General features: G+C 35.4%; 1 protein-coding gene across 6 annotated transcripts in view; it reads right to left on the minus strand.

Moving 5' to 3' along the window:
* LOC134602749 (protocadherin alpha-C2-like) overlaps positions 1-24,483 on the minus strand; it is a 367,306-nt gene that overhangs the window by 316,590 nt on the left and 26,233 nt on the right. For 2 of the 6 annotated variants that reach the window (XM_063448046.1, XM_063448041.1), the window contains exon 1: positions 5,381-7,805. The exons of 3 other annotated variants lie outside the window; for them this stretch is intronic. In XM_063448046.1, the coding sequence (XP_063304116.1) occupies positions 5,381-7,753 (2,373 nt within the window). In that variant the 5' untranslated portion in view covers positions 7,754-7,805. Of the gene's footprint in view, positions 1-5,380; positions 7,806-19,033; positions 21,410-24,483 lie in introns of those variants that run through there. One more of the 6 variants, XM_063448043.1, reaches the window with a different exon arrangement.

The following is a 24,483-nucleotide window of genomic DNA, read 5'->3' on the forward strand; positions in this document are numbered from 1 at the left end:
ATTTACTTCAAACAAGCATACCGAATTTAGGTTTAAACTAGCAACCATTAAACTCATTAGCATAAGCAGCTATTATTTGCTCATTTGATAATTTTTATATTTTTTGTGGTGTAGACTGTTACCCAAGTAGGAATAACAGACAGATCAGAACAGATTAAACTGATAATGATTGTTAGAAATGAGAAATTATTTATTTAGGGTAGTTTCCCCTAAAAGGTAGATCCCCAGATGTTTTAAAACAAAACCTTCCATGATGTATCTTTATTCTAAAGAAGTTCAAAATGATGCAAAGCATTATACGAGTTATAGTTCTAAAACATCTGGGAGTCTACCTTTTGGGCGACCCTTACATAGAGCATAGTTGATCATTTTGTAATTTTGAGGTAGCCTATACAGCACACACACTAGGTGTCATAGATAGGTCAGACAAATATATGTTGAACTGAAGATGGCAGATCAACAAAAAAGTTACTAAAATGACAAATGCCTTGGGAAATGTACAATAGCAGACTGGTATTAAAATTCATATATGCACAACTATATATCATATATGAACTAAAAAAGTCTTTATTTAAATTTACTAAAAAAATTGCTTGTTCTTATACTAATTTGTAATTTATTTATTTTTTAGATTCTTAATTTTAGCAGTGTGAGTACAAACAAGCGTGCGATGCCACACCAGCAGCAACAAACCTAGCAATATCATACAAAGTGATACATCGGCGAGCATATTAAGTAATCACACAATTTTTATGAAAATAATATAAAAATAATAATAATAAACAAAATAGACCGTCCTGTCTGACTAGGTGTCAAAAACTGTAATTTGAAACACAAGTGTAACCCCTTTTTGCCCTGCTCCTGGCAAAAAGCCATAGTTATCAGCAGTTACAGCTTATTCTGTCGCTGACAGGGATCCTGAGCCTCCTCTGTAGTTGGAAGATCAAGACATCTTGTTCTGACACAGTACCTCCACTCAGTGCAATTTCTATTTATGAGGAATCCACCACACTGAGTAGGTGAGTACCCTACACTTAATAATACCTCAGAGACATGAAATAAATACAGACATGGGAATACACACTGTAATGTGGATAAAGAGATATACATATACCAGCAGAAATAACAGTGCAGCTCCTGGCTAATGTTTAATGATGGCAAAGTCCCTGATGTAGGAATTAAACAGTCACAAGAGTCTTTAGCAGCAGAAATGCAGACAACAAAATTCCCTTAACAACATCAATAACTACATCTGAGCAGTAGACCGTCTCCAACTTCTTGTAGTAGCAGTGCACTAGCCTTCCCTTGTTTTTATTTCACTGTCCCAGCTGGAATAGATAATTGAAACAGGTAGGAACACACTTTCTTTATGCAGAGCTAGAGAATATGGCTTCTCCCCTGTCCTCTTCTTCCTGCCACTATAGCCCTTCCTCCTCACATGACAGGGGAAAGGGCAAAGTTCAAGATCTCAAAACTTAAACCAAACCAGCAAAAATATAGCAGTCTGTTACACAAGCAATCTATGTGAGGTAAATCTTTAAGATTAACAACAAAAGTAAGTAAGGTTGGCTGGGCATGAGAGTTATTGTCGAGTACTAGTGTCTTCTAACTTTCTTGGTAAGCTTGTTTTACTGTTGGCTTAGACAGAACAGGACATTCAATATTAGAGAGCATTATATGACATGCTTACTTATGAACGTGCCAATTTTTGGCACACGCAATTTCTGGCTCGACACACTAAACAATATAAGGGCAATGAAAAAAATATAAAAAAACAACAGGTCCAAATAAACAGAATAATGCAGCATGATGGCTTTGGTGTTCTCTGGAACCCATCTCGCATTGTTTAGACCTTCTAATATCAGGAATCAAAGCTTCAGCCCACACCAGCACTTGACATGCATATCAAATAGACAGAAAGTCAATCAGGGAGATCAACACGACGGTGCTGAATTCATAGAAGCCAAGTCCTTCCCTTACAGGATACAGCAGGAGGTCCAGGTCTTTTAAGTAACGGACCATTACTGATGTGTTGGATGAGGTGGAATTAAGCCCTAGGTCTCCCTTAGCCTAGGTGGGTATATGAGGTGAGGAACAGGAGCTTGTCTGTATGTGGTACCTGGAGGGGCTCTCCTAATACTCGAATTTCATCTCGCCAATAGTGAAGGTCTTATCCTTATGCAGGAGAGGTGAAGCTGCAGATCACTCCTCCAGCTTAGCCCAGAATCTTGTGAATATTGCTTCCAGTTTCAGCATAGAGCATTTAGTGGAGTCACTGAGAGCTCCGTATGTCAGCATTGGAGTCAGTGCAGCCAGAGGTGGCCCACACGCCATGGTGGATTCTACTGCTGTGTAGGCAAGTTCAGTGTGCCATCTTCACTAGTCAGAAGGTGAGACAATCCAGCGGGAACTAGGATAACACAATCTGTCTGCACAGAAACCAAAAGAGCGGGGAAATCGTTTCTGCCTTCCCCCAGGTACCTGTATGCCACAAGGCACCACTTTAGTTTCCTGCTGGCTTAAGGGGTCTACAGATTCGTCTCAGCAACCCCGATTAAATCAGAGTGCAATAATGTCAGGATTGAGGTAATAACTGGGGATATCCCCAGAAAACCAGCAGGATGAGCACATGTGATGCACATCTACTCAGCTTGAGACTCAAGCTCTGCCCCCCAATTTGCCATTTTTTATTTATTCAGACTGTTTTATTTTCAGTAATTTTAAAATAGCAAAATATACTCAAAATAACAAAAAATATATTTCTAATTTATGTCCCAACATGTTCCTTCATTTCATTTTATATCACATTGACACTTTTAATTGTATTCAAGGAGAATGGAAGTTAGGACTCAAAGTTTCATGTGAGCTATGAAAGATAAGCAACAGAGAGAGATCCAATAGTTAAGTAAATAGATGCACTTACACTGTCGTGAGCTATAAATTAGCTCTGACTAATGCATCTGAGTGATACAATCCCCACTTGTGGATATAACAGAACTTCATATAAATGAGTCCTCTTTATAAAACGAGTCCTCAGCAGAATATGAAATGGAAACAATGGAGAGAAATGTTCTATGGTGTAGTAGGTTTTACATATAAGTGCCAATAATAACATTTTTATTTTATATTATTGTTTAATTAAACACATTTATCAGAACAATTCATATGCAGAATATTTTTAAAAAAAATAGCTTTATAACATGCAATTTTTTTGTTTTCATTTATTCCTCTATTAAAATATTAAATGATAGAATGGTTAAATACCCTAGTAATGCACCAGACGTCTTTCCATGGAGCTCCGCTAAGGTCCCACTAAGTAGAGACAAAAGCCACGACAATTCGAATTTACCAAGCAAATACTTGCCAGTACCCCCCAAATGACACAATGGGGCACAAAAATCGAAAGAGCCATTGCCCAGAAATTCCCTGTCTGCCGGGTATTAGGCTCTCTTTTGAAATGTCCGAACAGTAACCACCACCTAAGATGGCACCTGAAACTCAAACTAAACTGGAGGCCTTTGAGGACTCCCAGGAGGGTGAAGAATCTAGTGCCTCACCTAGCCCGAGTGGAGTTTACCAGCACTCTGAACCAAAGGTGGACTCATCCCCATTGACAAAAGGGGATGTAAAGAGGCTATAAACAGACCTCAGGAAGGTCTGGAAGGAGGACTTGTTGGAAACACAAACTGATATGGGTGTAATCCACCAGAAAGTAAGGGCAGTGGATGCAAGAGAGACTACAAGAGACAACCAAATCCAAGAAGGCAAGAGGCAAATAGAGGGACTCACCTCACAGATGCAACAACTGAGCCAAGTGGTGACAACACTGGAAACACGATGTAACATACGCATCCGAGAAATCCCAGAGTCGGTAGAAGTTGAAAAGCTGCTACAGTTCACAAGAGACCTGATTGCATCTATGGGCGTTAAGAGGTGCACAGACCCCCTGCAAATCACCTCAGTGTTCTGATTGAGAAAGTCCACTGCAGCGCCTAGCGAAGTCCCCAGAGACACTATTGCAACCACAAGTGAGAGCTGTGATCATGATAGCAGTGAGAGCCGTGATCATGAATCGCTCCAGGCCTACTGGGAATATACAGTTTTCAGGCAACACATTGGCAATATATGGTGATTTACCCTTTGCAGTACTAGCGGAGAGGAGACTTGCACTGGTGGCAAAGAGGCTGAGAGAATGTTCAGTGAAATACCGCTGGGGAGTGGATGGTTCCCTCCTGGCAGTGAATGGTGCTGGACTCCTTACACTTACATCATCTGAGGATCCAGACACTTTTCTACAGAGACTAGGCATACCAGCTGAACAACAAGCAGATAGACCGTCCTCAGCCCCGAAAAGTGCAAACTCCAGGGGGACCAACATGCCGGTGCCATCCACTTCCGCAGGGGGCACTGCCCTACGATGGTGAACTTGGCATGCAAGCACCATACTGTAGTTATCTTCCGGCTGTACAGATTGCATAACGGCACGCAAGATACAACAGTTTCCCTACCCGGGCTTCACCTGATGAGTCTCTTCACTGGTGTCCTACTATATATATGGCTCTATGTGCTAAGGAAATTATGTTTTGTTTTCATTTCTGTCTTTATTTCCATATATTGTTTCTTTCATTTCCCCATGCACAGAATTGTTGATTGATCTGAATTGACAAAACCATACATAGGTTATGATGTATATTATGTGTACAATAATAATAAAACACAAAAAGAAAATACCCTAGAAATGCACATTTGCCGAATACAACATCCTAACTCAGTATTACAAGTGTTCCTTATAGGCATAATGTTCACATACCACATGTACTGTTAGTCTTGGCATCAGTATTATATAGTCCATGGCTCTTAGAATGCGTGACATGTCACCTACTAAGATTGCCTTAGAAGAAGTGAAAAGAAGACAGTGCCAACTACAGGTCTTAGAGATCCAGAGAGACATAATAGAGCCAGAGAAACTCATAGACTGAAAAAAGTACTGAAGCAAAGGGAAAGGTAAATGGGACTTTATGGACTACATTTTATTATACAATTATTTTAAATGCAAAACTAATATTAACCTATGTGTACACTGTTGCCCCAATTTCATTGTTTTGGATAGGTTTTTCAAATGATTAATCTACACAATTCCCATAGACTTTAATTGTGACTTCTGTAGATAAATCCAAAGATTTTAAAATGTTTTTTAAAAAATATTAAGTAATTCAAAAACTGTATCCATAACTATAAAATTAAGGCCTTTATTGGGAGGAAACAACACATCCCTAAATATTAAAATACAGTGAATTCAGCGAACAATAAAATAATTTATCTTTTCCCTTAAGAACAAACAAATATGTTTATTTGTAGTAAAAGCTTCTTGAAATCTCACCTGTCCAGTAGATTCTGATATCAAGCTCCCAATATTAGAAAATGCATCATCCATTGATGATTGGGGATAGTTTGGAGTAAAAAGTATTAAATCATTTTTGGGTGGTCCTCCACTCAAACAAACCTTATACTGACGTTGCTGAGAGTAAGTCCAACTTCCTGCTATACTTGGGCAAAAATTATGTTGCTTCAACTCATTAATTTCTTGTGTATATTTCTGCCACTTCAATAAAGTATATACTATGAGGGTAATGAGAAACACACTGGAGATTAAACAAATTGATATAATGAGATAGATATTGGCATCTGAAAAATCATCATCTTTTCTGTGATGATGAGTCTCTCTCTCTACTGGTAAATCCTGGCCAGACTCCACTATTAGCATGACAAGAGTGACCACTGATGACATCATGGGGTCTCCATGATCCTTCAATTCAATGTAAAGCCTGTACTCATCTCCGTCTGATTCCATAAGTGGACGAATGACAGTAATTTCTCCAGTCTGATGGCCAATAACAAATGGGATATTTCGAGCAGGGTTAACAAACTCATAAGAAATCCAGGCATTGTATCCTGAGTCTGCATCAATTGCTTTGATTTTAGTTACTAAATGACCTTCTCTAGCAGATCTTGGAAGCATCTCTGTTAATCTGGATTCACTGTTGGAAAATGGAGTAAGGACATATGGGACATTGTCATTAACATCCTCAACAAAAAAGTAGAGGGTCAGATTGCTGCTCAGTGGAGGTAATCCAGAATCTGTGGCTTTTATTCGACACTGGAAATTAGATACCTGTTCATGATCAAATGAAAGCAAAGCAAACACCTTACCATTTTCTGGGTTGATGGAGATGTAAGAAGTTATAAAAATTCCATCAACTGAGCTATCTATGATCGAGTATGTGATGAAAGAGTTCTGATTGATATCTGCATCAAAAGCTGAGACAGTGTAAACATGAGAACCTGGTGGATTGTTTTCTTTGATTGAGATTGGTTCAGATGTTTGCCAAAAAGTTGGGGTATTATCATTTACATCACTTATTTGTACTTTTATTAATTGTGTTACTGAAAGAGCTGGAGAACCTTCATCTGTAGCTGTTATTTCTACATCATATTCTGAAATACTTTCCCGGTCTAAAGGCCCATCTACTATCAATGAAAAATATTCTCTAACTGTTGACGTTATTTTGAATGGAATATTTTTGGAAATGTAACAATTAGTCTTTCCATTTGATCCAGAATCTTTATCATGAACACTGATGACAGCAACAACTGATCTTGGTGATGCATCCTCTGGAACAGGAACATTAAGTGATGTCACAGTTAATTCAGGAGAGTTATCATTCATATCCACAATGTTAACTATAACTTTACAGTGTCCAGCCATTGGATAATGTCCATTATCAACAGCCTCAATTTCAATTTCATACGTATTTTTCCTTTCAAAGTCTACATCTCCCATAACTCTAATAATCCCTGTGCTTGGTTCTATGCTGAAGAGAGACATGACTTGTTGTGAAACTACATTGTTAAAAGCATAAAATATTTCACCATTCTCTCCTTCATCCAAATCTGTTGCGTTCAGCTTGGTGACAATAGTTCCTTTTAGGGCATTTTCTAATAAACTAACTGCATAAAATGGTTTATCAAACAATGGTGCATTGTCATTGACATCTTGAACTGTAATGATAAGTTGGGCTGTGGCACTTAATTTTGGTTTACCACCATCATATGCATTAAGAGTAAGATTATGAACAGGAATTTGTTCTCTGTCAAGAGATTTCTTCAAAACAAGTTGAATTGACTTGCTTTTTTGTGTGTATGTTTGGACATCTAATGTAAAATAATCACTTGCACTGAGTTCATAGTTTGTGATAGAATTTGTTCCAACATCAGCATCAACAGCACCCTCTAGTGGGAAGCGAGAGCCTGGCAACCTGGATTCTGCTATTATCAGCTTGAATTCATTTGATGAGAAAACAGGATAATTATCATTTATATCTTCAATTTCTACATCTACATGGTGAATCTGCACAGGTTTATCTACTATGATTTCTAGCTGCACAGTACAAATGCTGGTATCTGGACACAACTCTTCTCTGTCTATTATCTTATTGACAAATAATATTCCATTTTGTAGATTTACCTGGAAATAGTCTGTGCCATCCTTATAGACAATCCTTAATCTTCTGGCATTAATGTCACTGATCTGCATCCCAAGATCCTGAGCAATTCTCCCAACAAATGCTCCGTGTTTAGATTCCTCTGGCACCAAATAATGGAGCTGACTCATAACAAGATAAGCAGCCATTTGTATCATGAAGACAATTACCAGCTGTATTACCATTGAGAAATGATTGTGTTCCAATAGCATATCTTAAACTTGGTGATAAAGGGAATTAAAAATTACAAACAATTCATCTGGAAAAAAAAGCTGTTCCTCTGATTCCTATAAAAAAACGACGCAGGAAAAAATCCAAGTCATTGAGAAGATAGAATAACTGTTTTTTTTCCTAAAACTTAAGCAATGGTGACATCCAGTGGCAGGTTGTGAACTTGTGAAAACATTTTTTTAAATTTATTATTATCAGAGCAAATCAACAAGAGCTTTTTCAACGAATCACAACATTATAATGGAAAGAAAAACATGATAACACTAAATATTTGTAAGTATTCAATAAACCAATATTTATTGTATGTGCTTTATTGCAAAGATATTTATTTTTATTTTTGTTATAATTATTTTTCTGCCAAATCACATTTAGATAATTAATGTATATCTCTTTTAGTATGTTTTGCTAACCATTTCATCTTGGTACTATTGACTTTGCTTAGGGAATTAGATTGTTTTAATTGTTTTTACTTGTCTCAGTCTACTGTCATTATAGCAAAATAAAAACTATATCACAACTTGGTTTATTTAAATGTTCTAAAATAATCTACATACAAATAAATAAGATAATAATTAATTGATCTCAATTCAGAGGGTTGTATTTGTACCATATTATAGTGCTTAAAAGCCCACATATATTGTGCTTATAACTTTAAAACCTGTTTAGTATTTTATTAAAATTAAATGAAAAAAATATTATTGTCACAACTACTGTATGTGCAAAAAATGATGATAGTCCTTCTTGTAACCCCTTTGCTATTAAAAATCACTTATACATGTTTTGGTTTACTTTCATTTGCTTTGAAAAACAAAATACAACCCTTAACCCCTTAAGGACGGCTCTAAACGCCGACGGGCGGCAAGTACGTCCCCTCCTTCAAGGAGACTTATCTGCTCGCTGGCGATCCCCCACCAGCGATCTTAATGGGGGGACTTACCTGGCAACCCAGGGAGTCCTCCTGCTGCTGATCCGGCCCTCCTGGGCCATGTGATTGCCAGGTCCTTGCAAGGACCTCACAATCACATGAACGGAGTAGCCGTCCATAGCAGTGCCAGCAGGAGGAGTGCCTGGAATGACATGTGGTTCCCCTGCTGCCTGAAATAAATTAAAACAAAGTTAAAAACAGTGTAAAATAAAACAATATATACTTAGATTATATATATATATATATTATATATATGATCTAAGTAAATATATATATACACTTATACATACATACACATAATCTAAGTGTATTTTAATATTAATATATATATATAATCTATATATATATTAATATCAAAATATACGTAGAATGATATTAATTAAATATATGTAAATTTGAATTATATATATGTATATAATATAAATTAAATAATTATATAAATACCTTAAAAATGAAAAATAAAAAAAATCATTAATATATATATATATATATATATAAATATATATATATATATGTGTGTGTGTAATTTCGTTCTAACTGTATTTTGATATATATATATATATATATATATATATATATATATATATATATATATATATATATATATATATATATATATATATATAATTCTATATATAAACTTCCAAGTGTCCTGCATTCACTGCTCCCGGTCTTGTTTATGCCTTGGTGCTATCTCCGGCCTTTGTATACAATGTCTTGATGGAGAGCACTCACAGAACTGCAGAATATTTCAAAAGTGTTTTTATTTCAGCAATCAATGTCCAAATACAAAGTGTCGACGTTTCAGTCCAACCGGACTTTAAAAAAAAGTCCAGTTGGACTGAAACGTCGACACTTTGTATTCTGGAGTCCCGTGAGTGCTCTCCATCAAGACATCGGTTTACATAATTTCCGGTTTTCAAATGAAAACCCATTGAAAATAATGCCTCGGTTTACAAATTTGTTTCCCAATGCAAAGCAAGTTTCCCCAGGATGCATTGCACATGGGAGGTTTATAGCACCGCCCCCTACATGCTGGAGCCTGTGGGTAGCACGTGGTGTTGAGTGTGGAGGTGTTGGAGCCATTCTGGAAATTGTTTTGCAGTTGTTTTGGGACTTTTTGGTGCATTTCTCAAGCTGTGGAAAGGTAGGGAGCTGAGCTTCGTCATTTGCATGCCTTTTATTGTGTGTTCTGCATTGTGGGTTGGTTACCATGCCAGCTCATTTTGACTTTTTTCTGACCTCCAGAACGGATTAATTGGTTTTCAATGCATTCCTATGGGAAACCCCTATTTGGTTTACAAATTTTTGGCAAGTAACGTCCCGGAGAACGCATTAAATACGTAAACCGAGGTCCCACTGTATATGTTAATATCACTACAAAAATATATATATATATGTAAATAAAAATAATAATAAAATATATATATATACACTGCGTGCAGAATTATTAGGCAAATGAGTATTTTGACCACATCATCCTCTTTATGCATGTTGTCTTACTCCAAGCTGTATAGGCTCGAAAGCCTACTACCAATTAAGCATATTAGGTGATGTGCATCTCTGTAATGAGAAGGGGTGTGGTCTAATGACATCAACACCCTATATCAGGTGTGCATAATTATTAGGCAACCTCCTTTCCTTTGGCAAAATGGGTCAAAAGAAGGACTTGACAGGCTCAGAAAAGTTTAAAATAGTGAGATATCTTGCAGAGGGATGCAGCACTCTTAAAATTGCAAAGCTTCTGAAGCGTGATCATCGAACAATCAAGCGTTTCATTCAAAATAGTCAACAGGGTCGCAAGAAGCGTGTGGAGAAACCAAGGCGCAAAATAACTGCCCATGAACTGAGAAAAGTCAAGCGTGCAGCTGCCAAGATGCCACTTGCCACCAGTTTGGCCATATTTCAGAGCTGCAACATCACTGGAGTGCCCAAAAGCACAAGGTGTGCAATACTCAGAGACATGTCCAAGGTAAGAAAGGCTGAAAGACGACCACCACTGAACAAGACACACAAGCTGAAACGTCAAGACTGGGCCAAGAAATATCTCAAGACTGATTTTTCTAAGGTTTTATGGACTGATGAAATGAGAGTGAGTCTTGATGGGCCAGATGGATGGAATGGTAAAGGGCAGAGAGCTCCAGTCCGACTCAGACACCAGCAAGGTGGAGGTGGAGTACTGGTTTGGGCTGGTATCATCAAAGATGAGCTTGTGGGGCCTTTTCGGGTTGAGGATGGAGTCAAGCTCAACTCCCAGTTTCTGGAAGACACCTTCTTCAAGCAGTGGTACAGGAAGAAGTCTGCATCCTTCAAGAAAAACATGATTTTCATGCAGGACAATGCTCCATCACACGCGTCCAAGTACTCCACAGCGTGGCTGGCAAGAAAGGGTATAAAAGAAGAAAATCCAATGACATGGCCTCCTTGTTCACCTGATCTGAACCCCATTGAGAACCTGTGGTCCATCATCAAATGTGAGATTTACAAGGAGGGAAAACAGTACACCTCTCTGAACAGTGTCTGGGAGGCTGTGGTTGCTGCTGCACGCAATGTTGATGGTGAACAGATCAAAACACTGACAGAATCCATGGATGGCAGGCTTTTGAGTGTCCTTGCAAAGAAAGGTGGCTATATTGGTCACTGATTTGTTTTTGTTATGTTTTTGAATGTCAGAAATGTATATTTGTGAATGTTGAGATGTTATATTGGTTTCACTGGTAAAAATAAATAATTGAAATGGGTATATATTTGTTTTTTGTTAAGTTGCCTAATAATTATGCACAGTAATAGTCACCTGCACACACAGATATCCCCCTAAAATAGCTGTAACTGAAAACAAACTAAAAACTACTTCCAAAAATATTCAGCTTTGATATTAATGAGTTTTTTGGGTTCATTGAGAACATGGTTGTTGTTCAATAATAAAATTAATCCTCAAAAATACAACTTGCCTAATATTTCTGCACTCCCTGTATATACATACATATATATATATATATATATATATATATAGATAGATAGATAGATACATATATATACATATATATATATATATATATATATATATATTTTAATTCTACGTATATATTTATGTAATATTTTTACATAATTAAGTCATTGTATCCATTACAATTTGCAGGACCTGCCTGATAACCCAGGCAGAAAGTTTAATTTGCTAGCACTATATTTAACCCAGTAACTTTCCAAGGCACCTTAAAACCTGTACATGGGGGGTACAGTTTTACTCAGGAGACTTCACTGAACACAAATATTAGTGTTTCAAAACAGTAAAATGTATTACAACGATGACATCATCAGTGAATGTGACGTTGTGTGCATTTTTCACACACATACAGCACTTACAGTGACAATATAATTCTTGTGATACGTTTTACGGTTTTGAAACACTAATATTTGTGTTTAGCGAAGTCTCCTGAGTATAACAGTACCCCTCATATACAGGTGTTATGGTGTTTTCAAAGGTTACAGAGTAAAATATAAGGCTTGTGTTTCAGTTTTTTCACATTGAAATTCGCCAGATTGGTTACGTTGCCTTTGAGACCGATTGGTAGCCCAGGAATGAGAATTATCCCCATGGTGGCATACCATTTTCAAAAGTAGACAACCCAAGGTATTGCAAATGGGGTATGTCCAGTCATTTTTAGTAGCCACTTAGTCACAAACACTGGCCAAAATTGGCGTTCAAATTAGTTGCATTTTTCACACACAAACAAATATTAACCCTGACTTTGGCCAGTGTTTGTGACTAAGTAGCTACTAAAAAAGACTGGACATACCCCATTTGCAATACCTTGAAATGTCTACTATTGCAAATAGTATACCATCATGGGGGTAATTCTCATTCCTGGGCTACCATACGGTCTCAAAGGCAACGTAACCAATCTGGCAAATTCCAATGTGAAAAAAATGGAAAAATGAAACATGCTATATGTAACTTCCCAATACACCATAAAACCTGTACATAGGGGGGTACTGTTTTACACATGAGACACCGCTGAATACAAATATGTGTATTTTATTGCAGTAAAGGCAAACAGTTTTATGACATTCACAGTTAAAATGTCATGCAGAACTTAAAAAATAACAACATTTCTTAACTTCTAAAACTTTTTATGTTTTATTCATATTAAATTATGTTTCATAGCTAAATATTTGATGGTAAATGAACACCCTATTTCTCCTGAATAAAATGGTATATAATAAGTGTGGGTGCACATAATATGAAAGAGGTGAATTACGGTTGAATATATTTAATATAGTCAAATTCCAAGATTTGTTTACGTTTTATTTTGATCAAAACGTGTACATTTGGCTCAGTCCTTAAGGAGTTAAAACCTCCTTACATACATTTATACTCTAGGAATAATTAGAAGGATATATTAATGTGCCAGAAATCCATTCCACTCATTAAATGTCTGCAAATACCCTGAAAATTATAAATCCCCCATCCTTCCTAATAGTTAAGAAAATCTGAAGAACATATTTACAGTCAGAGTGGGGAAGAAGTGAATTACCTCTCTCTTATACCTCGTATGCCTAAATAAAGGTATTTAAAATGTTTTATAGCACAACTGGAAGAGACAGTTTGCCCAACTGAGACCATTCTAATGAGCAGACTATGAATTAACTATCTTAAAGGACCACTCTAGGCACCCAGACCACTTCAGCTTAATGAAGTGGTCTGGGTGCCAGGTCCAGCTAGCTTTTACCCTTTTTTTTATAAACATAGCAGTTTCAGAGAAACTGCTATGTTTATTCTGAGGGTTAAGCCAGCCTCCAGAGCCTCTAGTGGCTGTCTCACTGACAGCCGCTAGAGGCGCTTGCGTGCTTCTCACTGTGAAAATCACAGTAAGAGCACGCAAGCGTCCATAGGAAAGCATTATGAATGCTTTCCTATGCGACTGGATGAATGCGAGCACGGCTCCTGCCGCGCATGCGCATTCAGCCGATGATGGCGCGAGGAAGAAGAGGAGGAGGAGTAGAGCTCCCCGCCCGGCGCTGGAGAAAGAGGTAAGTTTAACCCCTTCCTTCCCCTAGAGCCCGGCGGGAGTGGGTCCCTGAGGGTGGGGGCACCCTCAGGGCACTCTAGTGCCAGGAAAACGAGTATGTTTTCCTGGCACTAGAGTGGTCCTTTAAGAGCTCACATCAGTTCTAACCTCAGATGTAAAATGCAAAATTCTCAAAATTTTGCATCAATGATGTTAACCCTAATCAACACTTATTCCGTGACATACATTTTCTTGATTTGTATTCCTATACTCGCTGTGGACATTGTAACTGATGTACTTATTTCACAGGACTGTTCTAGTATTACTTTTGCCTTACTCTCTGGGCAGGGGTTTTTATTTTTCCCATATTTATAATAAATAAATAAATGAAAAATACAGATTGTACATTGCTAATTTGCAATTTTAAAATATTATGGTTTTTAGAACAGCAGTTTATACACAAAACCACTGTTTTATCATATAGTTATTTGTTTTAAATGTTAAGATAATATTTGATCAAATCTTTATTCTATAAAAAAGGGTTGGCAAGGGAAGGAAAGTACATTTCTAATACATTTACACCCACTTTAACTAAATTTATATTTAACTATACTCCCTCTCTTACCAAGCACGTCAAGCTGTATTGTAAAATGAATTGATACATAACAGATAGTATACTTGTTCAACAAAAATTCATCATTTAATATGAATAAAGTCTAAAACCCTGAAACTTGTCATTTTTTTTTGTAGTCATAAGTCATGTATTACAAGGTGTGCATTACTGTTTTACAGCTAACATTTTTTAAATACTTCACTGTAAATTGTAGAATTAGTGGTGGCTGGTAAATTTTAAAGATGGGTGGGTGATAGACTCTACCCCCCAAAGTTCACTCTAGCCACTGTCTTGTTTTGTTTTGCTCATTTAAAGCCATGTACAATACCATAAACCTATAAATACATGTGTTTAGGAAACAATTATTTTAAAGAACTCTGTCTGCATTACATGATAGTTTTATGGAAAGACAGCCTTAGAATATAAAAGAATATAAAGACTTGTCTTTTAGGATGTCCAGAATTTGGCCAATACAAAGCTAATTATTGATGTGAAAAATCTTTTTAGATATTACCAAGCATATCTGTGGAATCAGTACATAGACAATGCAGCATTTTTTGTTTCTTTTTTCCTCAAAAATACTCCAAAACCTTGACATGATTAGTTGATCAGCTTCTGAGCAACATCTCCAAAGAACTAAAATGTTTTAATTTTAACCAGTTTAACTATATTTCTATAGTTATATTTTGCTATACTCCCTATCTTTCAAAGAACACCAAGCTGTATTCAATAATATGTACAATTTGTACATATGTTTTCTACTTGTTCAACTCATATATATTTGTATAGGTCATCCTTTAATATGAATATAGTCTAAGCCCCTAAAACATTTCTTTTTTTTTGCTTTTTTTTTTTTTTTTTGCAGTTGTAATTAATGTATTCCAAGGTGTCTATTACTGTTTAAAAAGTAACATTTAAAAAAAATGCTTTGCTGTAAATTGAATAGTCAGTGGTGTCTGGTGAATTTTAAAGATGTTGGGGTGATAGACTCTACTCCCCCTCCTAAATTTCACTCTAGTGACTGATTTGTTTTGCTTTGCACATTTATCGCCCTGTACAATACCATGAACCTATAGATTTGGGAAACAACTTTTTTAAAGAAATCTGTCTGTATTCTGCAATGTTTTTACTAAAAGACAGCCCTAAAATATAAAACAATATACAGACCTGTCTTTTAGAATGTCCAGGATTTGCCCAATGCAAAACTAATGGTTGCTATGAGAAATCTTGTTAGATCTTACCAAAAGTGTCTGTGGAATCAATACACACAAAATGCAACATTTTTGTTTGATTGTTACCCAAATATACTCCAGAACCCATGATTAGTTGTTCAGCTTCTGAGCAACATATTTTACCATCAATAGGAGGGATAAAACTACAGAACCAATCATGAAAGAAACAGCAAGCTTATATTCTAACACACACTTATCATTAGACCTTAATGCACTACTATTTTATATATTGTTTAAATTTAATACAGCATAAATGGTAGGGGAGGGAGGCAATGTACTATTGTCCAGTGGAGCAGCCTCCACTATTAACAGTGGTTATAGACATAACACAAATTTACATTTTTCTAACAGACATTTTCTGAAATTTTCATGCAGCATTTTAGCTAACAGTATGTCCAAATGTGTAACATTTCATTTTTTGTTATTGTTCACAAGCACAAAAGATGATATTATTGAGAACCTAATCTAAAAAGCTGATGTTTACTACTGTAAATTGATTTATAAGACCTATGTCTAATTCTTTGTAAAACTATTTTCACAAGGCCATTTACAATCCATTTTCTGTCCAGTAGCAATGTGTTTATCTATACGGTTTGCACACACATTGAATGTTTTGGGTTTTTTTTTTTTGTGAATATCACATACTTTATGGCTTGCTACAGTGAATAATACCAGTATGTTCTCATCACCTGAGAATAGCAACAAGTACACCTTTACCAGAAATGTTGTGAAATTATAGGGAACAAATTGAGCCATACCAATTTTCTTTTTAAAACTTGGAATATTGACAGATTGTTTTATGTGGCCCATATACCATATTTTGGCATTTGGTTTGCAGCATTTCCATATAAAGGACCTTCTTAAAGAATGTTTTACCAGAGAAGATTGCCATGAGCAAATTTAAGCATTTTCATGTGGATATTAAATCATTAATTTATGTCACTACAATATAATTTATTAATGTCACACTGAAATTAATATTGTACCACTATAACACCATGATCAGCAGGACACACTATCACATGCTAAGAATTCTTAAAGGGGTACACTTTTTACCTTATGTTTACTTATCTCGATATGGTGTAAAATTGAGAGAACAGGGAAAGTGTCTTATCTCTAGAAATGTCACCAATATATAAAATATTGAAAATCACCTATAACTTATGTTAACCTTTTATGTGATATTCTGTTTTCTTTTAACCCCTTAAGGACCAAACTTCTGGAATAAAAGGGAATCATGACATGTCACACATGTCATGTGTCCTTAAGGGATTAAAGAAGACACAAAAAACATGAGTTATTAGATATAAGATGATGTAATCCAAATATAAATACATTAGTGGAGACCACCCAGAATACGTATAATGAATGAAATACAAAGGGACAACCTGATAAGGGTCCAATTCCCTAGAATGGGATCTGTGTGAAAATGAAAAACACTTTCATAGCGTAAAAAAGTAAATATAAATGGTGTTTAAAGTGAGATTAGAAATGCACTCACAAACAAACGATTATTCAGGCCTTTCACCCTCTCAGGGGTAATAAGATGAGCACAGAAGGTCCTCCTAGGAGGACCTTCTGTGCTCATCTTATTACCCCTGAGAGGGTGAAAGGCCTGAATAATCGTTTGTTTGTGAGTGCATTTCTAATCTCACTTTAAACACCATTTATATTTACTTTTTTACGCTATGAAAGTGTTTTTCATTTTCACACAGATCCCATTCTAGGGAATTGGACCCTTATCAGGTTGTCCCTTTGTATTTCATTCATTATACGTATTCTGGGTGGTCTCCACTTTTGTCTTTTTGTAACATATTTCCACAGGTGGTTGTGAAGTTCACCTGGAACTATCTCAGTATACGTGTTTTCTCTTAGTGTATATACTTTATTTTTTCGTTTCATAAATACATTAGTGTTTTTGAAAATTAAGAAAGAATAGGTAATTAACATTTATGAATTAGTGCATAATTGCTCAAATAAACAGAGATTGGGAAAAAAAAAGATATGTCCCCCGAATGCTAATGTGGTTTGGTGAACTCTAATTATAGGATAACAGGGTCATGCAATTTTACCACAGTGAGAAACTGGTTAGTTTTTAGAGCTTTCTGTATAATATTCATGACTCACTTTAAAATCAATCGGCTAGTATTAAGTGCATACATAATTACATTAGCAAAATAATCCTTGTTTCATTCATATTAAAATAAAAAAAAAATTACTTATCTTCTTCACATGTAATTGGTTCCTTTTGAGTCATAATGAAATAGCATATGCATATTCAAAATAAATGAAAAATATAATTTATTTCCTAACATTTAATTTTCATATCAAACAGTTAATATCACCTTCAATCTAAAAATAGAAAAATAAGTTTTATAAATATAGTCTAAATCTCCTATGATTTAACATCTAATTGTTTAGATAAGCAGTTAACAATCCAAGAATTGATATAATCAATTTTAATAGAAAATTTTAGTTCTTCCATTCCATCTGAAGTCCTCTAAATTTAGATTAGGAGAATCAATTTTTTTTTAAGAAATTCTGTAATAGCTGTCAAAACTGAACCTGGGGAAAAGTACTATTATCTTGGAATAGAATATTTTTAAACCATACATTATCTTCCAATTGAACACATTTTACCAAGGTAATTAGCTTTTAGAATTTTTAAAAATGTTTCCATACTTATAGCAAGTTATAAAATAACATTAATTATAATACATAATTAACTGCTAGGTACTTTTTGTTAAACAAAAAAAAAAACAGCATAACTTTTATATAGGATGCAAATCAAGCGTACAAATATACATTCAAATAACAATCTCATGATTAAAATGTTGTTTAAGAATTTATACAAGTAAAATCAATCAAATATGTTTTATTTTATTTATGTATTCATTAGTCCATTACCAGATAATTGGATGATAAAATGCTATATTATATTTCACTGGATTCAATATTTTAGATAGGGTAAGAAATAAAAAAAAATCTATGAATACAATTGTCAAACACCCCATTTATAGATATTTGTGAGGATTTGTGTGAATGCAACTTCATAGTAATGATAAGAAAATGTACAAATAATGTTAGCTTATACGTGTCAATATACAATATACACAGTTAAACTAAGCTTATTATACAGGGCAATGAAAGTTGCTACTGCAGCAAGAAAATCAATGTTGCTACAGAGTATAAGTGTTGGGGAATGGTGCCATCTCCAGGTTCCTCTGAAAAGATGCACATGGTCATACAGAAGCCCAGCTATGTAAACCTTTTGAATATAAGTCTATACTGAAAAAAAGGAAAAGCTAGTGGAGCTTTATTAACAAACTTTTTCCTATATTTATTTTTTAGAAAGCTGTCATATTCACTACTTACCATTTCACTAAATATTACAATAATTCTAAATTACAAAATAATGAATATTTAGTTCTTCAAAATAAAAAAATATGTATCCTTGTAGACAAAGCTTCTTGATATCTCACCTGTCCAGCAGATTCTGATGTCAAACTCCCAATATTAGAAATTGCATCATCCATTGATTGAGGAAAGTTTGGAGTAAAAAGTATTAAATCATTTTTGGGTGGTCCTCCACTCAAACAAACTTTATATTGGCGTTGCTGAGAGTAAGTCCAGCTTCCTGCTATACTTGGGCAAAAATTATGTTGCTTCAGCTCATTAATTTCTCGTGTACATTTTTGCCACTTCAATAACGTATATACTATGAGGGTAATGAGAAACACACTGGATATTAAGCAAATTGACATAATAAGATAGATATTGGCATCTGAAAAATCATCATCTTTTCTGTGATGATGAGTCTGTCTCTCTACTGGCAAATCATGGCCAGATTCTACCAATAATATGACAAGAGTGGCCACTGATGACATTATGGTGTCTCCATGATCCTTCAATTCAATGGAAAGTCTGTATTCATCTCCATCTGATTCCATAAATGGACGAATGATAGTAATTTCCCCAGTCTGACGGCCAATAACAAATGGGATATTTTGAGGAGGGTTAACAAACTCATAAGAAATCCAGGCGTTATACCCTGAGTCTGCATCGATTGCTTTGATTTTAGTTACTAAATGACCTTCTCTAACTGATTTTGGAATCATCTCTGTTAACCTGGATTCACTGCTGGAAAATGCAGTAAGCACATATGGGGCATTATCATTAACATCCTCAACAAATATGTAGAGGGTCAGATTGCTGCTTAGTGGAGGTAATCCAGCATCTATAGATTTTATTTGGCACTGAAAATGTGATACTTGTTCATGGTCAAATGACATTAAGGCAAACACCTTTCCATTTTCTGGGTTGATAGAAATATAAGAAGATATTGGAATTCCATCAATAGAGCTGTCTATGATCGAGTATGTGATGAAAGAGTTCTGATTGATATCTGCATCAAAGGCAGTGACAGTGTAAACATGAGAACCTGGTGGATTGTTTTCCTTGACTGAAACTGATTCAGATGATTGCAGGAAAGTTGGAGGGTTGTCATTCACATCACTTATTTGTACCTTTATTAGTTTTGTTACTGAAAGAGCCGGAGAACCTTCATCTGTAGCTGTTATTTCAACGTTATATTCAGAAATAATTTCCCGATCTAATGGCCCATCTACTATCAATGAGAAATATTCTCTAACTGTTGACGTTATTTTGAAAGGAACATTTCTGGGAATTTGACAGTTTACTTTTCCATTTGATCCAGAATCTTTATCATAAACACTGATGACAGCAACAACTGATCCTAAAGATGCATCCTCTGGAACAGGAACATTAAGTGATGTAACAGTTAATTCTGGAGCGTTATCATTCACATCTACAATGTTTACTATAAGCTTACAATGCCCAGCCATAGGATGATGTCCATTATCAATAGCATCAATTTCTATTTCATAAATTTTTCTCCTTTCAAAATCTACTTCTCCAATAACTCTAATAATACCTGTGCTTGGTTCTATGCTAAACATGTTTGCAACTTGTTGTGAAACCACTTTATTAAAAGCATAAAATATTTCACCATACTCTCCTTTATCCAAATCTGTTGCATTCAGTTTGGTGACAATGGTTCCTTTCAGAGCATGCTCTAGTAAACTAACTGTGTAAAATGATTTATCAAACACAGGCGCATTATCATTGACATCTTCAACTGTAATAAGGAGTTGAGCTGTGGCACTTAATTTTGGTTTACCACCATCGTATGCAATAAGAGTAAGATTATGAACAGGGATCTGTTCTCTGTCAAGGGATTTCTTCAAAACAAGTTGAATTGACTTGCTTTTTTGTGTGTATGTTTGAACATCTAATGAAAAATAATCACTTGCACTGAGTTCATAGTTTGTGATAGAATTTGTTCCAACATCCGCATCAACAGCACCCTCTAGTGGGAAACGAGATCCTAGCAATCTGGATTCTGCTATTATCAGCTTGAATTCATTTGATGAGAAAACTGGATAATTATCATTTATATCTTCAATTTCTACATCTACATGGTGAATCTGCACAGGTTTATCTACTATGATTTCTAGCTGCACAGTACAAATGCTGGTCTCTGGACACAGCTCTTCTCTGTTTATTATCTTATTGACAAATAATATTCCATTTTGTAGATTTACCTGGAAATAGTCTGTGCCATCCTTAGAGACAATCCTTAATCTTCTGTCATTAATGTCACTGATCTGCATCCCAAGATCTTGAGCAATTCTCCCAACAAATGTTCCATGTTTAGATTCCTCTGGCACCATGTAATGGAGCTGACTCAGAACAAGATCAGTAGCCATTTGTATAAAGAAGACAATTACCAATCGTATTCTCTTTGAAAAATACATGTGTTCCAGTAACATTTTTTAAACTTGCTGATAAATGTAATGAACAATTACATACAAATCATTTGGGGGGAAAGAGCAGTTCTTCTGATTCCTAAAACCGACGCAGGAAAAATTTCAACCCAGAGAAAAGACGGAATTACTGTTTTCAGTCTCCTAAAACTTAAGCAATGGCGACATCCAGTGGCAAGATATGGAATTGTGAAAAGAGCATTTTGTCTTTTTTTTTTATTCTACATTAGTAAAACCAATCAAAAAGAGCTTTTTCAATGGGTTGCAGAAAAAAATTACATATTTGTAAGTATCAAATAAAGCAATATTTATTGTATGTGTTGTAATGCAGTGGAAAAAAAGTACAATTAATACAGTTTCCGTTGTAATTGTCATTTTAACATAATTATTTTTTAAACATAGTTGTCCTACCACATTTTATAAATCATTGCATATTACTTTTAATGTGTTTTTTTTTTGTAATGTGTATTATCATTTAATCGCTATTGACTTTGCTCATAATATTATTATTTTTTTACTTGCAGTGGTGTATGTTTGGTTTTTTGGGTTTTTATTTGGGTCAATTATTCAACAATTTATATTGTTGTGATTTTTGCAAATCTGGTTGGTGCTACTTATTTACAAGGTCTCTGTCTCAATCCAGAGTATTCTACATAGGGAGTTTAGGTCTTCTCAAGTGGCAATTTTTACACACCGATTTTGTTTGAGATATGTTTATGTCCTTTACAAGCACATATAACTATTTGTCTATTTATCTATACAGTTCACATACACTGATCAGCCTCAAAATTAAAACCACTGACCGGTTACAATGGCACCTGCCAAGGGGTGAGATATGTTAGGCAGCAAGTCAAAAGTTAGTTCATGAATTTAATGTGGAAAAATGTGCAAGTGAAAAGATTGTAGTAACTTTGACAAGAGCCAAATAGGGATGACTAGACACTGGGTCAGAATATCTCCAAAATTACAAGTCTTGTAAGTTGTTCCTGGTATGCATTGATTAGTACCTACCAATTGTAGTGCAAGGAAGGACAATTGGTGAACTGGCATCAGGATCATGGATACACAATGCTCATTAATGCATGTGGGGAGTGAAGGCTAGCCCTTCTGATCCGATCACTACTGTATCTCAAATTGCTGGCCATGATAGAATGGTGTCAGACCACACAGTGCATTTTAGTTGACATATGGGGCTGCATAGCTACAGACCGGTCAGAATGCCCACAATGACCCCTGTCCACCACCAAAAGTGCCTTCAATAGGATGGTCAGCATTAGAACTGGAAAAGGAACCAATGAAAGAGGATTACGTGGTATGATGTACCATGTTTAGATCAGGTTTTAATGTTGTGGTTGATCAGTATATATGGCCTTCACAACCTTTCACAACCCTTGTACTTTCACAACCCTTGTATTCATAGACCCTGCCTCCAAGGCATACTGTTTCCAAATGGAGATTACCTAGGAATGTTTCATTTCAATCTGGTAATTAAAATGCAAATTTTTACATGGCACGGTAATATATTTGGTTTATTTTTTCATATTCAGGGTTCACTTTAAAATGCTAACATAAAAATGTATACTTTGTAAAAGTAACTGTCAATATATTAATGCCACATTAAATAGAACATTACACCATTATAATGCCATTCATAAAGACTATATTGAGCCTAAATTAAAACCTAGTACTATGGAAATTATATATGATGATATGGTAGAAAAAGTTGAAGACTTAGAAGTATAAAGATACATTTAGTAATACATCATTTGTAGGAATATGCTACAAACACAAATATTAATACTAAATTAGTATTAATGAATAAACAAATATAATTATCAACACATACCACTAAGAAAAATACACAATACTAATTAAAACCATTAGGACTTAACATAAAGGTTTGTAATGAATTAGAAAATAAGACAATTGCATTTAAACCATATAGGGCAAATGGTTTAATGGATTCAAATATGAAATACGAAAATTACAACTAAGTTTACAAAAGCACGCAAAAGTCAACTAAACTAGAAATTAAAAACTGATAGCCAAGAGAGCAAGTAAAAGTGTTGGTTTGCTGGAATCTGAGATGGATGTGTTAGGAAATAAGAATCAAGAAAAAGGAAGAACTTTTAAATATTTTTCTTCTTCAGTGTATAGCAAAGAATAACCTATGGCTGTAGATATACAATTCAGTGTTTACTTACTGTAAACCTGTGATTGGATGACATAGAATAAAGTGCAATTAAAAAGTTAAGTAGAGAAATTCATAGGCCGATGATAATTGCCCATGAGTACTTTGGGAGCTCAAAAAATTAGAAGAAAAGGAAGGGTAGATCCACACAGTCACAATAAACGTGTGAATGTGTAGAATCTGTCCTGAGTGGTGCCTACCTCAGAGCTACGGAGTAGGGGGTAACCCAAAAATATATATGTAAATTGAGGAAACCCTTAAGATAAGGGGATCCCAGTGGTCGCTCTGAACACACAGAAAAAACATATATAATTACCAGATTATAGTAGAGAAGGTGGGGAAACACATACATGGGTAGAAAGATGGTAAAGGTGGAAGGGAGTAGACAAAAAGAACCCTATCTACACATAGACCATCTAAAGCTTCCTATCTGCTGGAGGAGAAAATCCCTTCCCCGAAGTACACAACAGCGAGTAGCACAGTATATAGGAAGAAAAAGGAGGGGTAGAGAGCTCCAACTGCTCCTCCCAATGTAAATGGTAGAGTCTCCTATATCTCAGAATACTTAGACTGAGTGGACTAGTGGAAGCTAATAACCCAAAAAGAGAAAGAGAAGGTTCCCACACTAGCGTCAGGTGGACATGTAGGAGTCCTGCTTAACTAAGTAGAGGAGTCTTATGGGGTGAACAAACCCAACTCCAATGCTGAGTCCAAAAAAAAACCTGCAGGACTAGAACTGCCTGACTGAAAACACCTTTATAAGCTGGTAAACTAACTTAACCAAACATACTAACTAACTAAGTGCTACCTAGTGAAAAGTGAAAAAGAAATGAATAAAGATAGGAAATGCTCAACGCGCGTTTCGGCGTGAATACACGCCGTCGTCAGGAGTTGT

This window comes from Pelobates fuscus, chromosome 3, assembly GCF_036172605.1.
Source record: "Pelobates fuscus isolate aPelFus1 chromosome 3, aPelFus1.pri, whole genome shotgun sequence".
NCBI classification, from domain to species: Eukaryota; Metazoa; Chordata; class Amphibia; order Anura; family Pelobatidae; genus Pelobates; species Pelobates fuscus.